The 20627-nt window shown below is 38.6% G+C and overlaps 1 protein-coding gene across 51 annotated transcripts in view; it reads right to left on the bottom strand.

Annotated features, from left to right (window-relative positions):
- Nucleotides 1-20627, bottom strand: part of Akap13 (A-kinase anchoring protein 13) — a 305582-nt gene that overhangs the window by 53966 nt on the left and 230989 nt on the right. For 22 of the 51 annotated variants that reach the window (XM_087655380.1, XM_087655383.1, XM_087655382.1 and 19 more), the window contains 6 exon segments: nucleotides 19177-19230; nucleotides 16125-16190; nucleotides 14190-14385; nucleotides 12035-12143; nucleotides 5836-5878; nucleotides 4131-4263 (listed from right to left, as the gene is read on the bottom strand). In XM_087655380.1, the coding sequence (XP_087511506.1) occupies nucleotides 4131-4263; nucleotides 5836-5878; nucleotides 12035-12143; nucleotides 14190-14385; nucleotides 16125-16190; nucleotides 19177-19230 (601 nt within the window). 51 annotated transcript variants of the gene reach the window in all.

The following is a 20627-nucleotide window of genomic DNA, read 5'->3' as shown; positions in this document are numbered from 1 at the left end:
TAACATGCTTTAACTGTACTGTGGAAAAGAATCTAATGACATTTAAAAATGGACGAGATTGGTCATGATAATACTAGGGTGCTATGCAAGAAAATCAGTTTCACTTTCCTAAGCCTGTTCTTTTAGAAGGCTGGGTACTCCACAAACCTAATGTGATTAGGCATCTTGGAAAGTTCTCTCATATACAAGGCACAGAAGCTAGGAGGGGCCTGAACGGCTCACTATAACGTTAACCAGCCTATCAGCTGTGGAGAAAGTCCTTTTTTAGTCAGACAACTTTTGAGTCTGACTAGGAACTGGCCTAAAACGTGTCTTGTGTCTTTAAGCGGTTCTTGTAAAAATGAGAGCTTAACAGAAAAGGAGAATCAGTGGCTTGAAGACCACTCTCTTTATGAAGGCAAGTAGTACGTATGTATCCAAGGACCTTAAACGTGTCTAATACACACAGTTTACCAGCAGGAAACAGTTCTCCTGCTCAAAGACAGTACGACAAAAGGAGAAACTGCCCATCTTCCTCTTATATTTCCTGTTTAGGGCTCCTAACCTTTTGAAAAGCATTCAGTCTATACATTTGCAACGTCTGCACGTTACAGATGATTCAAAGCTTATGTATGCTGGACTGATAACTAAATTCTTTATATAATAAATACTATATACACAAAAGCTTGGCACTATTGGGGAACACACATTATCTAGGAATGTGAAACATTTGCTGTCTAATAGTTAACTTTGGCTACCCTGTGTCCAAGACTGTTGGCAGTCAGAGCTTGACATGTGGAATAGCAAACCCAAGTTTGTAATTATATTCTCATAGACATGTATACCATGTTTACACAGAGAGACTTCCCTAACTATATTCAGATACAACTCATATGGTTAGTAGCTGAATAAAATAAGACTATATGGTCTAATTAACACAGATTAAAAAATTAGTAATCCTAGCACTTGGTAGACACTTCAGTGGTTACATCATTGGCCTAATATGTGCAAGGCCCTGCATTCAATCTCTAGCAATGAGAAAAAGGAGAAGACAACTAACTCCCAAACAGGTTAAAAGAAGCGAAAGTTCATCATTTTTTATAGAAAAAATAGTGTTAATATCTATGGTATCACTTTAAAAAAAAACAATATAGAAAACACCATTCAATAGTTAGGAAGAAGAGTGGATTGATCCTTATTTATCTGTGCAATAGGGTGGACACAGGACTGTTTCTCTCTCATACCTCTCCTATACTGACACAGTCACAGCAGCTGTGTAACAGTCTTACTTAACAGTTAGCTAACAGCCACTAACTGGAAAGACGGCATGTTAACACGCCTGCCACTGGGGGTACTTGTTAATACTTGGTGAAGGGAATTGTACCGCAATGTGCAGAGCTATGAATTTGCAAATTTTGGAGTCTCCATTGCTGGAGACAGTTTAGCCCCCAAAGATCAAATCTTGAAGCCAAGTCTGAAAGAGGAACCATGCCAATTGCAAAAGAGTGTTGTCATTTTGACGACGGAGAGGAATGGAGGCAAGAGGTCGACTGGTTCTTTAACAGTGCTGGCAGACCTGACTCTAACACAGGTAGCCTCTTTCCCTGTTCTATCTCACCACCTGACTCTTACCTAATGCTAGTCCTCTGAGGTTAAAAAATATTAAAGAGAAGGGAAAAAGAAACTACTTAGTAATGGATTTTGCTGAAAAAAAAAATAAGCACAGGAGGACAGGCAACATGTTTGGGAAGCCAGACCACATATAGTCCTGCCTGAGCATGTTCTAGACTTGCTAGTTGAAATACTTTATGGAGCTGCAGTTTATAGAGTATGGAAGATGGGGTGGGTGGGATTCTGTTTTAAACAGAAGCTCTAGTTTCTAAGTCTGATTCCACACTATCTTTTTTGCTGTCTGTATTACCCCCTCAGCAATGTCACTGTTGTATCCACCATGCAACAGGAGAGGTGATCAGAGAGAGTCTCCACTGACTTGCTGGTCTTATAATTATGTGTGTTTGGGTAAGATCCAATTTAAAAGCAAAACAAAAAAAATTGACATTTTGAATTTATCCAAACCAGACCATTACACTTTCAAGGGTAATTGAGAATTACATGCCATTAAACAGAGAAGGCGTTCAGTAATACATGGTTTGGTTTTCCCAAGGGATTTTTTTTGTTGTTGTTGATAGCAACTACTGATGAACAAGGAAGCTAAAAAACCAAAAAACCAAAAAAAAAAAAAAAAACCCAAACCAAAACAAAACAAAACAACAAAAAAAACCCAAAACAAAAAACAAACAAACAAACAAACAAAAAAGCCACCAAAAAAAACCCCATGCAGGCTCTGCTGCTGTCAGTAGGTGGAATACAGTACGCATCCCAGCCTCCTGACTTCTTAAATATGTTTAGTTTTAAAACAAGAATGGAGTCAATATTTAAACACATAAATTAGGCTAGAAATGATTTAGTACACTATATTTCCATCTTGTACTTGATAGGAAAAATGGTGAAAAAGCAGATTTGAGCCTTATGGTAAAAGATGCTTTAGTTACAAAGCCTGGAGTCATAGCTAGGACAGTATGCACTCTCAAAGGTCCTTGTGCTTGCTCCCTGTGCTTGCTGGGGCCCACTGGAGATGGGTGTGTGCCCTTGCAGGGGGTTATGAAGCCCCAGCCCCTTACTTTGCTTCCCCTCCTTCCAGCAGATGATCTGAGCATGGGGTGTTTTATTTACTACCACAGGCCCAAAGCAACAACACGAGGTGAACACAGCTGAAACCTCTGAAATCCTATCCTTCTGAAAGAGATGATTATAGCAGGTAACTGGTTACCATACAAAAAGCTGATACATTTAGTAAAACTTATTGGCTGTACTCCTATTAGCTTACATAACTGAGTGCCTGAAAGGCTTAATTAGGGAAAAGAGGGAACTTTTTTTAATTGAAAAAAATTAGCATATTTTGATCTGTCTTTTTCTTCTTCCCAGGATCTCCCTACTTCTCTATGTCTTCTATTAAAACAAAACAAAACAAAACAAAAAAACCTCAAAAAAACCAAAAACATTACCAACACCATGCTAAAACAAACAAAAACAAAACAAAAATACCATTGAGCTCATTTTATGTCAGCCAACTACTCATGGGCATGGGTTTTGCCCCAAAGTGTGTTGGCTATAAAGAGGGTACATTTAAAAGAATGCTGTTGAGTTCAGTATGTTTATGTGCATACATGTATATATACAATGTATATAGATACACGTGACTCTCCTTAAGTGAATCTATCTTTGTGCACTTATTTCTTTGTGTATGTGACAGATGGTTACAGGTAAGTAAACAGACCGTGGGCAAGGGAGGGACAGTGTTACCCTCACTTGCTTGAAATGAAAATACTTTTCATTTAGGATCAGGAATCAGTATAAAAAACTTAATTTCTTTCTCTTTAGGACATACCACAAAAGTATTAAACATATAAATCAAAGTATTAAGAATATATGGGGGTAATTATATATTTATTTTTTAACTTTATATTTTATAGTAAGTATCCTGTAATGAACAAACAGCTATAATTACACCTGTGAAATTGAACTGAAATGTGTTTGTGAGCCATCAAGTAGGTACTGGGAATTGAACCCACGTCCTATGGAAGAACTGCCAGTGCTTAGCCACTTCTTCAACCCCAGGTTTAAGTGTCTTAATTTAACTTCTTAAGTGGATACAAAACAAATCCTCTTAAGTAGAAATAGATCTAAGAAAGTCTTAAAAGTTCTTGTAATTTTTCGGAAGCATAATTTTCTTCCCTCTAGTCCTATAAATATTTCTTCTGGTCTTAGCATAAAGTCCTTCTATTGGATTTTAAACCTGATTTAATAATTCCTGCCTTGTGGTTCAGTACGTGGGGTGAGGTGAGAGAAATGGGGTTTGGACCTCTTCTCCATGCTCGACAGGCATGCCCTAAGGAAGAAGGCCTACAGCAGCAGGGTTCGTGAAAGGATTCAGTAGGCTGAGGCATGTGCGACTTGTGGCACGTGACAGACAGTGGCGACACTCTAGCCACAGCACAGCTTGCACTGCTGCTGCTTTACCCGCTCATCCCCTGTTGTCTACAGGAGGGTGGTGACAAGCACTTACTACAGAATGCTCAGAGGATACTTACTTTGCTCTTCTTGCTGCTGGACATTTTATTCCTGATGTAGCTGAAGGTGCGACTAACCTTAGTCCCACTCTTTTCTTCAAAACTCTTTTTTGAGGGGCTTGGAGGCAGGAAATTACAGTTCTCTTCTGTTATACTGAATAAAAAAAAGATTATGTTTTTCAGGACTAGAAAAGTTAAATGGTGGACTGAGGAAGAAACAGGCAGTGGCTACTGGATGGTCTCATACACTATGAAAACAAATCTGAAATTAAATATAGACACAGTAGTGGGCATACCGACTTCTTTGTTTGAAAGGACATCCGTACACACAAAGGGATGGCAGGGTATGTGCTGAGAAAACTGGCAAAACAAAATCTCAGGACAAGGACAAGCCCATTAACAGTAGAGGACATACATCTTTTCTAGTCTTCAGGCCTACTGACAAACTGTGGTCCTGTCTGGAAAGCTACGTACAAACTTTGGGGTGAAGAATAAGCACATTTCAGGGAGAATGTGGACAGATCCATTCTAGAGATCCAAGTTGTCAAGAAGTCTGAATGAAACTTAAGCCCATCTAATCTGGACGTGTTTTGATTTTAGGAGATTCATAATAGTGGATTTCCTTGAAGTATACTGGGATTTGAAGAGATAACGGAAGGACAAAGAACCCATCTGAGCAATCTGCCTGGTATTTAGCACTGTCCCACAGGGCGGTAGTTTCAGCCTCTGGGAGCACATTCACAAGCAGAGCCATAAAAGGATCCTCTTAACAGCCTTACTTATATATGTGGAGCTTATAAAACAGAGATGTCCATTTTTAAGAGAAATGCATAAAACCCACTGCTTTTGAGAAAGAAAGATAAAAATTTGAAAGCACCATAAAGAGAAACACTCATTGGAAAGACTCTAGATCACAATCAAAACTAAAGTCTTTGTGAAAAAGGGGGCAACCTAAACAAAATAATCGGAAATCCAGTGACACTAAATCACAATGTTTAATTTCAGAAACACAAAGAACCATAAGTGATGAGTCAATGGGGATTTTGTGCATGTTGTCAAGTGAAAAATGTATTCAGGGTGGAATGAAGTTCAGTGAGTGAACACTTACCTAGCATGCACAAATCCCTGGGTTGTTCCCCAGTATTAGGAAAGAGAGGGGGAGAGGAGGAAAAGGACAACCTCAGTTCTAATGTGCACAGGTATAGACTACACACAGCTTTCCTTTTGGAATGGGGATGGAACCCAGAGCCTCCTGCATGTTAAGCACAGCAACTGAATTATACCACCAACCCTCAACTTTAAAGGTTAAAATGGCTAAGAAAATAAAAAGAATGCAAAAGTTTGCTTAGACACACCTGTATCTGTCTGTCTCTCTCTATGTATATGTATAACTCTATGGAGCAAAGTATTAAATTTATTCAAAATTGAAAATCTCCACAAGCCAAGCATATTTCAGTATATGTTAAATATAAGTATATTTTACATGATTAAAAGCAAATGATCACCTTTATAATAGAAAATATAAAGAATAAGAGGATAAAGTGATTGAGCAAAATTAAAAAGGCAATGCCTACATTGTAAAACACTTTCTAATGATTTCAACTTTACCATTTAAGGAAGTCAGAATGTGGGTAAGCTCAAAGAACTTAGAGCACTTAATTACACACGGTAAGCTAGTTTGTATTGTCTTCATTTCACTTTGGGAAAGGGAGTAAGAAACTCTTACCTCTCTGTCAGGTTGGCACTGGCACTGTGGAAGGGCCGTGAATCTAGAAAAGCACCACAGAGGTAAAGTTAGCACACAAAGATCTTGTCCTGATGGTAAATGCTCCACCTAACAGTTCACAGGTAAGAAGCACAAAGTCCCCGAGATTCAGTGCATGGGGCCTCTTCCTTACAAAGGTTAGGAGGAGGAGAAATTAAACTGGGAACCTTAGAATGGAAATACACATAAATTATATTTGAAGAAAGTAAATTTAATTCAGGATCTGGGTAACTGAAAACATTAGTTGATATGTTTAAATACAAGTGAAGTACATTTATGTTTTTAATGAATTCTCAGTTGCCATGGGCCATCCTTCTGAGACTTTATCAAAGAATATAAAAGAAGAAAGCAAATGTTCCTTTTTCTACTCGTAAATACGCTCAGTGGAATAGTGTAATGTTATGGGATAGCTTCCTGAGCACTCCTGGAAATAGATCAGTGAACCAGAGGGAGCAAAGTGCTGACAAGAGCGCCCGGCCCTGCCTCTAGAGTGGGAAAGACTTCTCCAGATCAGCTCCTCAACTGTGAAGTGAGGGGAGCAGATGGCTAGGTCTTTTTCAAGTTGACAGCAATAAAATGAATGGGGCAGATTCATTCTTCCCTCCCTTAAGAGAAATGGAACCATGTGACTAAAATTCCATGGCTAAGTGAGGTAGCAAGGTAGTAAGCAGAAAAAGGGAACAATATTTCTCTATGAAACATATTAATGTGGGTAAATTAAGAGATAAATGAATTAAGAATTACTATTAAAATAAGAAAGATTTGAACTACTATTGAGAATATAGAAGCGATCAAAGCTTCAAGCACAAAGGTGAATGGCTTTCAGTTTTTAATATGGCATTTATAGCTGGTACCTACCTACTGTATAACTGCTGTTATCATATGGAGAAAACACAGACACTTTACTTTTTGAGGTCGGTTTTGAGAGTCTCTAGGGTTATTACGAGTATAACTTGAATCTGAGAGATTTGAAGATGCTCCACAAGGACAGTATCGGCATTTTAAGCTCTTTCAACCTCAAATTGGGTCTACATTTTAAATGTAAAGTTATAATTCTTACTAAGTAACTTCAACATTCAATTGGTAGGAATAAAGTACATGAACCATTAAAGGGATTCTTCAAAGTTCTGCTTTCCTATACCTGACAACTTGGGGTTCTCCCACTACTTTCCCCATGTTTGAAACAGTGGCCTGGGAAGAAGTGCCTGCCTCCCTATTCTGCAGAATCTAGTTGTGAGACTAAGCACTCGGACCTTTCATACCTTAGTCCGCTTTCAAACAAGACTGTTGACTAAAACAGTGGCTTTAGAGCTTTTCCAACTCCAGAGCCTTCACTGATCTAAGCATCCGACTCCCTTTGAACTGCCAGGACTGCACTGCACACTTAAGCAATGCACTAAGCTACCAGTCTAGTAAACTATACAAAATAAAAGTCAGATTCACATTGCAGAAAAACATGAACTTGGCCAAGAAAACTAGCTACTGGTTGATTTCTGTGGAGTAAATGAAAACTAAATACATATGTGATTAGGTACCAAGAAAATCTATGGCAACAAATCTAAGAGTTCCCAATGTTTTTATTGCTGAAAAAGAATTTATTTTAGTTACTATAACTTCTTACATGTGGTTCTGGAGAAAAAAAATACAGATTAATTTACCACTGCCACCAAAATTATTGCCTCTGAAATTCCTGAAGTGTAGACACTTTAAGAGTATGAGATAACACGGGCCATCTCCATGACAAATTATAAACAGAAGAGAATAAACCTATCATTAACTCGTTAACCATTATTGCAGATAAATTACATTTGAACCATATTTTTAAACACAAAATAACATGGAGACCTATTCTACTATAGATCTAGAGATTTTGAGCTGCAACCATTGAGTAGACATATAATAAAATATATTGTATAGAACAAGAGTCTCATGGAGCATGGATGGTCTATACATTATTATAGCTTCCTAATTAATAAATTTGGGAAGTACAACATATTAAACATTGCCTTGGGCCTTTACAATGTATCTTTAACCATGTCTCTTAATGTATTTGACTACTTCCTCCTCATTAATCTCACTGGCATTTTTGGACTGAATGAACCATTTGAGAAATGCTAGATATCAAACTCTTTTGCTTTTATGTTTTTAAGATTCCAACTAGAGAAGTCCAGAGGGCCAGGAGAATGAATAAAAATAAGTAGCAGGGGTGGGGTGGGGAATTTGGGGAACCACTAGAAAGTTCTGGATGACAGGGATATGAAAGGCTCCCAGGACCCAATGAGGATGACATTAGCCAAAATACCTAATAGCAGGGAGATAGAACCTGAAGATACCACCTCCAGTACACAGGTATGGCCCCCAGTGGAGGGATGGGGCTACCCACTCATCTAAAAAATTTTAACCCAGAACTGTTCCTGTCTAAAGGAAATCCAGGGACAAAAATAGAGCAGAAGCTGAAGGAAAGGCTACCCAGAGACTGCTCCACCATGAGATCCTCCCATCTGCATACATCAAACTATAACACTATTGCTGATGCCAAGATGTGCTTACAGACAGGAGCCTGGAATGGATGTCCTTTGAGACACTTTGCCAATACCTGACTAAGACAGATGCAGATAATCACAGCTAACCATTGGACTAAGCTGGGGACCCCAACAGCAGAGTTAGGGGAAGGGCTGAGGGGGATTGTGACACCATAGGAAGAACAAGAGTATCAATTAACCAGACCCCTCAGAGCTCTGAGGGACTAAACCGCCAACCAAGAGTGGTTTAGTCCTTCATGGATCATGGGCTGATCATGGCTCCCGATACATATGTAGCAGAGGACTGCCCCATCTGGCATCCGTTGGGGGGTAGGAGGGATCACTTGATCCTGTGGAGCCTTGATGTCCCAGAGAAGGGGGATGCTAGAGGGATGAGGCAGGAGCGTGTGGGTGAGCACCCTCTTAGAGGCCAAGGGGAAGGGGAGACGGGAAAGGGGGATAACAACTGAAATGTAAACATATAAAATGATTAATAACAAGATTCCACTGAGACTAGTAATGTTCTGGGATTACAGTTTGTTCACAGAGATAAGAAAGTTTACTGAGGTTTTGGTTTCTTACCATAACCTAGCTGTTTTTCTATAGTACTACACCACTACTTTGGATTAAAGAGATTTGAGAATTTCTGAACACTCAAAGGTGAAGTTGATTTTTGCAGCTTTCTGCCTACTACAGGGGAGAAAACATAAATATCTCACTGTTTGACAAGTGTTTTAATAGTGAAAATCTTTTCCTGCCACTATGCTCTTCCTCTTGGCTCTTCACCAGCCAAGTGGTATCTAAGAGCTACTTAGTCACTCAAAAGTACCTTTAGATCCTTACAGCACTCCTCATTTGGGCTTCGTTGAACTTCAACTTCTCTCCTGAGATCACTAGTCTGAACCAGCTACAGTGCAAACCCCACAAAAGCCTTCAATTGACCTGCAAGATTTTTCTTCCCAACATCATTTCCATCATGGTTGATCTGAAATGTTTTCATTTACATGTTTCTACTGCCATTGGGAAGAAAACCCAAATCCTCAGTTTCGATTTCCATATATCAATTTCTAATTTCTTTTGGTCTGAACTTTGTTCAATTTCTAAGTTCTGATAATTCCAGAACAGTGAATGTTCTTTTTATTTGTTTCATTTATTACTAAATTGTAAATATAGCCAAGAAAAAAAAACTATCAGTAAGTTCATCCTTTTCCACCATTGTCTAGTCTGGTACATAGCAAAGAGTTGGTTCCCAAATAAGGACTGGAAAATAGATACATCAACTTTCCTTTTATCATTTGGGAACCTTAAGGCCCTAAATCAGATCAAAGATTTGCCCTGTACCTAATATGAAAGCTACAACAACCAAATCAGATTATAAAGTTGAGCTTCCACCAATGAGGTGCAATGAGATGCCCCTCCCCCCCAAGCCCCCTTTGCTTGCCCAGGCTAGGTCACTGTTCTCGTTTGTAAAAATAAACTGTTCTTGCTGAAACTTTCGCTCTGCTTGTCTATGTGGCACCAGAAACATTTTTCCCATTAGTTTTTTCCAACACGATAGTCAATGTTCTTGTTTCCAAAAGTGCTTAAATTACGGATAGGGAGAAAAAGACATTGGCGCTACTTTGGGCACTGTGAACCACAGAACTCTACACCCATTATACAGAAGGAAATATACTAATGACTTTAATTCTCATTAAAAGCACACGCACAGCATATCATTCTTACTTAACAGCTGAAGTGACTGAGGGTAAAGGGTTTCTATAACAGCCATCCACTCATCATTGTGTATGTGCTTACATGAAACATCTGTTTAACTACCTTATGAAAAACTGACTACAAACTGAGTGTGATGGTGTATGCCTATAATCTCACAACTCGGGAGGTGGGGGGCCTCACGCATGCTCAACAGGAACTGAACAGCAGGTCCAACTACCCTTAAAGCATGCGTGTGTGTGTGTGTGTGTATTTATGTTCAGGTGTGTACACACAGGAAACCAGAAGAGAGAGTCAGGGTCTCCTTGAACCTGGACTTCATTTTCCTTAGCTAGGCTGGAAGGCAGCAAGCTCTAGTGGTCCTCCTGTCTTCCACAAGCCCCCAGAGCCTGCTGGGGTCACAGAAAAGCCCTAGAGCATGCCTAGCTTGTTATGTAGACACTGGGATCTGTATCCAAACAAGAGAATCATCCTTTGTGCCATAACTCTACTGTGAAAATCTGTTAAGATTAAACATCCAGTTAGCCAAGATATACGACAGAACTCATTAATGAAGGGCAGCTACAGAAGTCTCCAGATCTTTTGAATTAAATTTTAAGAGGACACTGAAAAGACACTAGAAGCTTGTGCTTAGTTTCCAGAATACCCAACCCTATAGTGAAGGATATGTGCATAACTCCCTTTTAGATTCAATCTTTGCACCATGATTATATACTGAAATTACACACTGAAAAACAATTTTAAAACAGGTTCCTTGAGCTAGACAGATGGCTCAGTGGTTAAAAGCAATGGCTGTTCTTCCATATAACCTGGGCTTGATTTCCAGGACCCACATGGTAACTCACAGCAGTGACTTCAGTTCCAGAGGTGTCAATGCCCTCTTCTGGACTCTGAGCACAGCACATATGTGGTGCCGATGTAGATGGAGGTAAAACATCCATATGCATTACATACAAATAAATCTTAATAATAAAAAGGAGGTTTCTTAAGCAAACAAGTTGGTGACAAACATTTATACAATTAAAATGCCCGTAAGCATGTTATATGCACACATGCCTTATGTTTATAAATCTCATGTGTCAATATACCCTTGACAGCCAATTGACCTGCATTTGCACCAAGTTTTAATAGTCATTTTCAGACTTATTCCTCCTGTACTTGCTTAAGTAAAAATGTTCTTCAGCTCTGTCTCTTGAGTCTGACATTTCTGAGTGCTCAGACCAGTTTGTCTTCTATGAAGTTTAGCAGAGGCAACATCACTTAAAAAATATTTCCAGATTTAAGGAGCCTACTGTGACATAAATACTCATTTAAACATCTGCTCTTGGATAGGATCCTGGATGCAGGAAAAGGTGATAAAAACTGAATTGTGTCTATGTTAGATTAATTTGACCAGGATTAATTTCCTGATTCAGATAATTATGATAATACAGAAAGAGTATCTTTGTTTTTTAAGAAACATATTAAATTATTTAGGGATACAGAAACCTACATTCTGAAAGGGAGAGATAAAGAAAGGGAGTAGTCTGGAAAAATATGAATTATTGTAACATTTGGTGATTTGAGGGAAGAATACACAAATTCTTTATACTATTTCCACCATGTATTATTCTTGCTAGGTATTTCTCCTGTGAGAGTCATTTTACCCATTTTCAAGTCCGAAATTATTTCAAGAACCTTTTGAAAAATAGTGTCATATTTAAACCCCACAATATAATGAATGTAATGTATGCATAAAAGAGATTTTTACATAGCAAGAGGAAGAGCTAAAAACTGATATCTTAGCAGTTATGGTTAAGTATAAAGACAGTCAAAAGAAGAAGCAGACACTAGAATTCTAGAAGTTAATAAGATCCCAAAGTAAGAAAAAATGATAGGAAAATAGGTTAAGATATACTTTTATTTTAAAAAAGCAGTATACTCACTGTCTAATCCAGGATGACTGATTGTCATTAATGAGATGGATTTTGTCAATGGAGAAGAAATAGCTGATGTACAGTAGTTAAATCCCTGTTGTTTAGACCTGTAACATGTCTACAAAAAAAAAAATGAAGAATGAGTTCATTTTCATATATTTAGACATGTGCGGAATTTACACTGACCCGATTTAGTGAAGGACGAAGGGCAATCCAGTCTGCCTCTGCCACTTAGCTGTTACTCAGCTTCTAAGAAGTTGCTCAGCTTTTCTAAGCATCCCATTTCCACCTGGAACTGGTGAGCAATCACCATTTACAGTGGGTTCCACCCCTCGGAGGATTTAATAACGTTTCAAATTGAGAAAGTACTCAGTAGGTACCTGCTGGACACACAACCCGGTAAGTAACTTCACCAGATGTAACAAACTACAGAGAGCACTGCTCCTTTGAAAGATCAGAACAGCCTCACAGATTGACAGTGACTATGCTTATGTTGTTATTCTGATTATAAGGACTTGGAAACTGAGATGTGAGCAGAAAGCCTTTCAAGAGCACCAGCAAAGCAGCAGTGCATCGGGGAAGAGGCGAAATCTCTCTCACTTCCTCTTAGACTGACTGTATGTGAACACAGGGTGACTGCAGTTTAGTAACTTCCTCAGTAGAGTTACTGGCAACTTAAAACCATAGCATTTTAAAAGCCATGTAGCCCACACAAAAGCAGAGGATCTTTTTAAGATCCCTGAAGGAACCATTGTTACTTCTGGTGACAAGGGACTCACACCTCTTTCCTTTTGAGACAGCTCACTCGAATACTCTCACAAGATGGAATCTGCCTCTTTATGACTCACACGAGTTGAAAGAGACGCTGAACATCGACTCCTAGCATGCACTCACTCATTTGGGCCGAAGAGTTCTGATTATTTAGAACTGTGTAACCATGTGTAACCATGGAATCTGAGGCAAACAGTTGCTATGTTTCAAATACAACTGCGAGGTCTGAAAAATGACCTCAGAGAACAGCAGACTTTTAAGAGGAAGTTGACTGCAGGCAACTGGTCTAGATCAGAAAGATACATGTAGCACAACACCCACACTGAGGTTGTGTACAAGAGGAACTAAAGGTAAGATGACAGTTCTCTGACGACTGTGCATAGCACAGCACACCATGGCACAAAAATGCTGATATTTTTCTAGAAGTGTTGACTTTATCTAGAGAAAGATTAAATCAGAAAGACAGCAATGATAATCAGTATCATTTACTAAAAGACAGGGTCATTTGTCAAATTTCTCAGAAAAGGCCACACAAACAGCATTAAGAAAGTGAAAATATAGGGGCTGGGGATTTAGCTCAGTGGTAGAGCGCTTACCTAGGAAGCGCAAGGCCCTGGGTTCAGTCCCCAGCTCCGAAAAAAAAAAAGAACCAAAAAAAAAAAAAAAAAAAGAAAGTGAAAATATTCTCATTGAAAAGTGTCACGGGAAGGGAGCGCCTGTCGCCCAGTCTGAGCTAAATGTTATGCAGCATTAGACAACTCACTAATGGGGCATGAAGTGTTCACAGCTAAGGGGGGATCAACAGGCATTTCTTGAGCAGTTTGATTGAGACAAAGACTGTATTTTCTCTAGAAAATAACCTTGGGGCATGGGATTTCAGATTGCTAAATTTAATAATGGCATGCAGTATACCTTAAAACAAAATTTTCAATTATCTGAATACTTTTCCAATCTTAAAACATTTGCTGTGATGGAATATTTAAATCTGTATAGATTAATGTATCCCTTTTAAATATTATTTTATATTTGTTTATTTTTTTGTACAGAGTGTTTTATCTGAATATATGTAGGCATACTACGTTCATGTCTGGTGCCCCTAGAGATCAGGAGAAGGTATTAGATCCTTGGAACTGGAGTCATGGACGGCTGCAAGCCACTATATCTGGGTGCTGGGAACCAAATGCCAGTCCTCGGCAACAGCTGATACATTCTTAAATATTCATGCTTAGTTTTAAAAATGTGCTATTGTTAGGACTGCAGATATGATTTAATAGGTAATTAATCACAGTACTAGTATTTACTAGTGTAATAAAAAACATAAAAATGAGGCCATATTTGGGGGTAATACTTCATTACCACACCCATTAGCAATGCATACCTGTTTCAGCCTTACCTGCTGGTCAAACATCCTATGGTGCTGTCTCTGGTCCGGTTCCAGGTGTTCTTCTGAAAGCGACATCAAAGAGCTCCTCTGCTCCTCACCACTGAAAGGGTTTCTGAGCTCGCTGGAGTTTGCAGAGCTTATTTCTAGAGATGAGGATGGCTTATTTCCAACACCACCTCCTCCTGTCAAGCCTTCCAGACTGAAACTGAACACAGAGCACAAGAGTTCAATCCTCTTTAAAGGTCTCAGAACAGGAGGATACAAATATCCCTCTAACTCGTGTATTTATTTGTTTCAATATTCAAAGTATCTATAAGAAGAATACAGAGCAGATAAGTACCGCTCATCTTCCCCCCAGTGGTATTGGATGCTGAGAAAGAACACCAGACACGTTTATTTCCCTACCTCATTCAACTTCGCTAACGTTGAATCGGATACCATCATTTTCTCAGCTGTATATTTTTCAATATACCATATGTACAGACCATATTTATCTTATCATATATACGTGTGAATGCTTTTATTAATGTGATAAAAGCAATCTTTCCAGAATCTGACTCATCTAGTGCCAAATGTCACAAAGCACAAGCATAAGGAGTTTTGAGAGTGGCGAGTGAGTGACTTGGCTGTGTGCTCACCATGTGGACCTTGGTAAACCTATACTCAGTTATATTCTCATTGACCCTGACAACCCTCTGGGTACACTTCAACCTGGAAAACCCTGGTTTCACTAATGAGCAATACCATCTGTGCACACCTGGCCAGATGAGGGCTTAGTGAGAATCCTCAGCCGCAGAGAGACATATAGGGGTGTACATGCTGAGAAAGGTAAGAGGGTTTGGATTTTTTTTTTCTGGAGCTGAGAACCGAACCCAGGGCCTTGCGCTTACTAGGCAAGTGCTCTACCACTGAGCTAAATCCCCAACCCCGAGGGTTTGGAATTTTAACAGGGAGTTCTGAGGTACGGATTCTGTGGTTACTTTCTGTAAGTAAGGTGGAAGAGGAAGGCTATCTGTCTACCTTTTTTGGAGCTGCTAACTAGAATAATGCACACATCAGCTATAACTACACTAAAAGAACTTCTTTGAAAGAAGAATACAGCTACAGCTGAATGTGTTCCCAGCAAGCAGCTGGAATTTTATTTGGATGTATACTGAAGCTATCTAGTTACCTCTGTTCTGGGAAAATTGTACAATTAATTGCTACAGTTAAGTTCATATATGCGAGCCCTAAATTTCTTCATAAGTTACTTATGAACTGAAGCCATACCCCTCTATTTCTCTAGTGGGTAAACTATTAACACATTTGTTGTTTTTATTTCAATATGACAAGAGAAGTCATAATGAACTACAACTAAATGTCTCTGTAGAACCATTTTTAACACCAGGCATAAGAAGAAAGTTTGGCTAAGTTAAGAAAATTTAGTTTTCCACTGTGTATATCTAAAAAGCCTGAGAAACCTGATCTATGCTTACCACAAAAACTTAATCCTGAAAACATTTTAATAATGAAATCTAGCTGCTTAACTCAAAGACAAATAGGAAATGATGAGGCATCTAAACTCAGACCCTAAATGTAGGACTTGAAAGTATAATAGAAACCAGGGCCTATTAGCTGTTTTGATTCATTGTTTCTTAAGAACGTGGGAACTTTGAAAGACCAAAACAAAGGCAAGGGCTTACAGCATAGAGACAAGGTACATGCAGAGACCACAGCAAGCTACCGCTACTTGAGAGAAACGAAGCAGCAGTGGGGACTGTTCCTAGGCCGCAGTCCTTTGGTTGGGTTAGTGGTGTCCACAGCGAAGGCGGCAGCAGTATGCTATGCTTACAAATATTGCAGGCTGCCCATGTGCATTCCAGCCACAGAGAAGCCAGCTACAGCCCAAAGCCAGAGTCTTACTTTATGGTTCCTGGTTTGGTGGCTGGACATGAAATACTATACCTTCTGATATTAAAGTCAGCATTCAGGGCAGCCGAGTACTGCACACCAGAGGGACACCAGCTCATACTGGAGATGACATCAAAGGTAGAAACAAGAAATGGAGGGAGAAAAGAGGAAATAGGTTTGGGTTATTCAGTTTAAAAAGAAAGGACATAGAGGTAGACTTATGTAATCATCAAAAAACAAAAAAACAAAACAAAAAAACGGAATGTAACACTGAGAATTTAGAGGAAGACTAGAAAAAGAACCACAGGAATTTAATACTGTCCAGTTGATGTCCACTCAGACATTGTTTTGGGAAAGATCATGTGAGCTCTTTATGGGATAACCGCTCCAAGTGAAACTTAAGAATTTCTTCTACCAATCCCTTGGCAAAGCTGCACCTGACTGCGGCCCCCTCAGCAGACATTCCTAGAGAAGCTCCTGATTCCACCACTGTGGTCTTGTCTTTGTATCCATCCCCGTTCCCACACGCTTTGTCTCACGGTAGTCACTCCTAGGCCTGAATGGAAACAGCTCAGAGGCCTCACTGAGAAACCCATATTTTTCCTGTACATTCCCGTTAAGGATCCAGATAAGCCTGGCCATTTATGACTCTTATACAATAGTCAACTCATAGTTCTTTTCTAGAAGCTGTTCACTAGGTTTTTCTGCTTAAAATAAGCAGACTTATTTTTCTAGCGTTCTATGGCATTAAGATGGAAAGGTTTTTTTTTTTAATTTTAATTTTGTATTTATTTTCCCCAAGATTAAAAAAAAATCCATTTGGTCTCCTGTTTCCTTGTTTATCTTATGCAATATAGCAGGGGAGGAAAAGCTATGTTAAATAAATACAGCAGGCAAAAAAGTAACCAAATTATATTCAATGGTACTCTGTGCCTAGAACTTTAACAGGCCAGGACCCTTGCTTGCTTATCTATTTAATTCCTTGAGACACATGCCCAAGGTGTAGTCTTAGGTCACAAGTTTTGATTAACAAGTATTATCACCTAAAAAAATACTGCTTTGGGGGCCTTAAAATTCCAAGTCTATGCTTCTGTCTTAAAATAACAATAGCAAAGACAACCAAGAGCTCCCGACAAGAGTTAAAGCACTTCTGTAGACAGCTGACCCATTCACTGGTCTAACCCTAAGCCCTAACAACTTTGCTTGGTGGACAAGACATTGGGCAGAGGAAAGGAGAGAGGAGATGGCGGGATGCTGTGACAGTTTCCTCTACAGCTGTTCCAAATAGAACGACAAATTTCAGATCTGATTTAAGTAACGGTGTTAAATCTCAAATAAGGAAAAGGAGAAATACATAGTTTAAGGCATCTCTCATCTGAGATAAAGGATTAGACTAACTCAAACTTATTTGTATGAGCAGAAGTAAAACAATTTACAAACATTCATAAGGCTCAAAGTCCATTCTTTGAAGTTATTAGTTTTTTAAGGAAGAGTCAAAGACTCTTCTTTTTTAAAAAAGATTTATTTTATGTATGTGAGTACACTGTAGCTGCTTTCAGACACACCAGAGGGCATCAGACTCATTACAGATGGTTGTGAGCCACCATGTGGTTGCTGGGAATTGAACTCAGGACCTCTGGAAGAGCAGTCAGTGCTCTTAACTCCTGAGCCATCTCTCCAGCCCTAGTTTTTAAATTTCCAATTGGATACCTAAGTATCTGCTTTCACTACCCACTGCTCCACTGACAGGGTTTCTTTGTGTAGCCCTGCCTGTCCTGGAACTTGCTCTATAGAGAAAGTTGTTCTTGAACTCAGAGACCTACCTGCTTCTGCCTCCCTAATGCTCGAATTAAAAGTGTGCACCACAAGCTTGGCTCCATTTCTTATTAAAAACAGAAAATCATTAACTTAGTAGACACTGTCAAATTATAATTCTTAAAAATAAAAATGATCTCTTTGTAGTTTTAAATATTTCCTCTACTCTAAGACCATGATGATGCTGTGAGAAGTACTTAAGATGCAGAACAGGAAGGGGAAAAACAGTTATACAAATTTCACAGGATCCAGCAAGTTGCAAATGATCTAAGTCTTCACTGACTTTTTTTCTTAATTAAAATGTATGTCTAAGTGTCTCCAAAATCATAAGGTTCTTTGACTCTGAAATTTAGTAAGTCCAGTTTATTTTGGAGAACAAATTTCTTCTTTAATACTTGTTAAAATGTTTCGATTTTATAAGTTTGATTATGAATCATGTTCTTCCTACAAAAATAATTCTCACTGAGGGGCTACCGTAAGCTCAAGTCATAACATCTAATGTGTGAGCTTGGGCCGCAGTGCAGTGACCTGTCACCTTCACTGTATAATCAGGTGTGCGCCTCCGTTAGCTCAGAATGCAGAGCTCTGCCTGAGAGCAACAGCACATTTGTAAAGGGTTTAGATTCTCTCTACTAAGAAAGGCATTTAACAACCTGTTCTCCTGAAGAACAACATAATATCATGCACAATCATTGTGGGTCATGAAAATGTCAGAATTTCCCCTAAAATATGGAATTAAAGGATACAGCTGAAAATGATAAAGAAGAAAGATTACTATTTTTCCTTTCTCACAAATATTCTGCAAATAGATAAAAGTATATTTACAAATGTCTCTTTATGAGGAATTAACAATAAAAGACTTATACTTCTGATTTCTGCACAATTTTTTAAGCAATGGAAGAAAAATCAGCAACAGCTCTATAAAACACTCTTTAAAACATGAAGCAACTGAGCATGTTCTAAATAAATATGGCTTTTTAGCTTACAAATATTAGCTTTATTTTTTACTTGATAGATATATAACATAGAAAAAGCCCTTGAATTCACCTAGAAGGCTTTCTGAGCCAGTGTGTGTGTATGCTTTAAATTACCACTAGAAAAAGAGATTTACTTTATTGTAAAGAAACTATTTGCTGTTATATGGACATAGCAGTTAATAAACACCTATATTTTATTTGACTGCATCAGAAATAAATGTTTACAAATGTGGTCCAATCATGGTAAGCAGATGAGATGCTTGTTAGTACATGCTCAGAGATGACATGGTTAGTTCAATTCAGTGAACTTGTACCTTCTCCTATGAATGGGAGGTCTCCTGACAACATGCCCAAGAACTTGCATTGAACTGAAAATGAATGATGGAAGAGGTCAGTAATGGAGGTGAACCATGACTTGCAAATGTGTAAAACAGAGCTCACACTGAGAAGAAACAATCCCAGAGACAAACAGCACGGCAGGGAAGAATCTGAAAGACTGGCACCATAAAAATATCAGAACCCCGAATGCCTGGCAAAAAGGTCATTTTTGTTAACTAATTAACTACTTGGAGTACCAAGGTACTTAATATGGAGATTAGTGTAAGTTATAAAAGTAAAAAGTGCCATTCAAAACATTAAAGGGGGTTTCCTTCAGGCTTTAAAATTTAGTAACAAAAATATACAAGTAATAGTATGCAAACTAGTCAAACTAATATAGAGGTAAAACCTAACTACTATCCCACTGCATCTCAAGGTATTAAAACAGCACTAGACAATCCTTTATACTAAGCGCAAACGAGCATGATATATAGGCTTAAAGTGCAATAGGTAACAAGGGCAAGATCGCCATTTAACCTTGGTGAGTCTTTAAATCTGCCTTTGATTTCTTCATCTGAGCTACATGGTTTAAATATATACACCTCTGCCATCAGACATCACAAACACATCTATAGTGAGCTATGTAGAAAAATGGATATTTATAAAACAAATCCCCATTCCCTGATCAGTCCTTCATCATCTAAGACAGGGATGTCTTATCAAGACATTACTTCAGGGAGTAATTTCTGCCCATGAGGAACATTTCTCATGTCTATACGAATGTTTGAAAAGAAAACCATGTGTATACAACTGGGAAGAAAAGTCTTTAGGAAAAAAATTTTATATAACCTCAGATTTCAAAAAATATATAAACAGAACACAACAAAATAAAGGAGAGTTTGTTTTTATAGAATACCATCCTAATGCCATGGAATGATATGGGATTGTATAATGACTTGACTGCGACTAGAAATTTAGGTTCTACTGTAGATGATGTAAAGTGTCCAGAACAGTCTTTCATTACGCAACTGTGGGGAAAATAATACCTGTACACAGAGAAGGTTCAAAAATGGTGTATGAAGAAGTCTGAAAAAATTGGCAAACCAGTGAAGTATAGAGTTTGATTCTGAGCTCTGTGAGGGTAGTAGGGATTAATATTTTGTTTATATCTCCAGAACCTAGGACACTGCCAGACATAAAAATGCTCAGAGTGTGCTGGCTGATTAAAGGAATAAACCAAGGGCTGCAAATGGCTCCGCAGCCAACTGAACTAGCTATTTTTCAAAGGAACTGGCTGTGATTCCCAGCACTGATATGGTACCTCACCATATGGTTATAGCTTTGGGTGTCTGTAATTCCAGTTCTAAAGCATATGATGCTCTCTTATGGCCTCCTTAGTCTATATAGCTATAACATAATGAGGAAAAAAAAGTCCCTCCAATAATTG

Source organism: Rattus norvegicus, chromosome 1 (genome assembly GCF_021556685.1).
Source record: "Rattus norvegicus strain SHRSP/BbbUtx chromosome 1, alternate assembly SHRSP_T2T, whole genome shotgun sequence".
Taxonomy (NCBI): Eukaryota; Metazoa; Chordata; class Mammalia; order Rodentia; family Muridae; genus Rattus; species Rattus norvegicus.
Note: the sequence above shows the minus strand (reverse complement) of the source record. Positions and strands in the feature narration are given on the sequence as shown.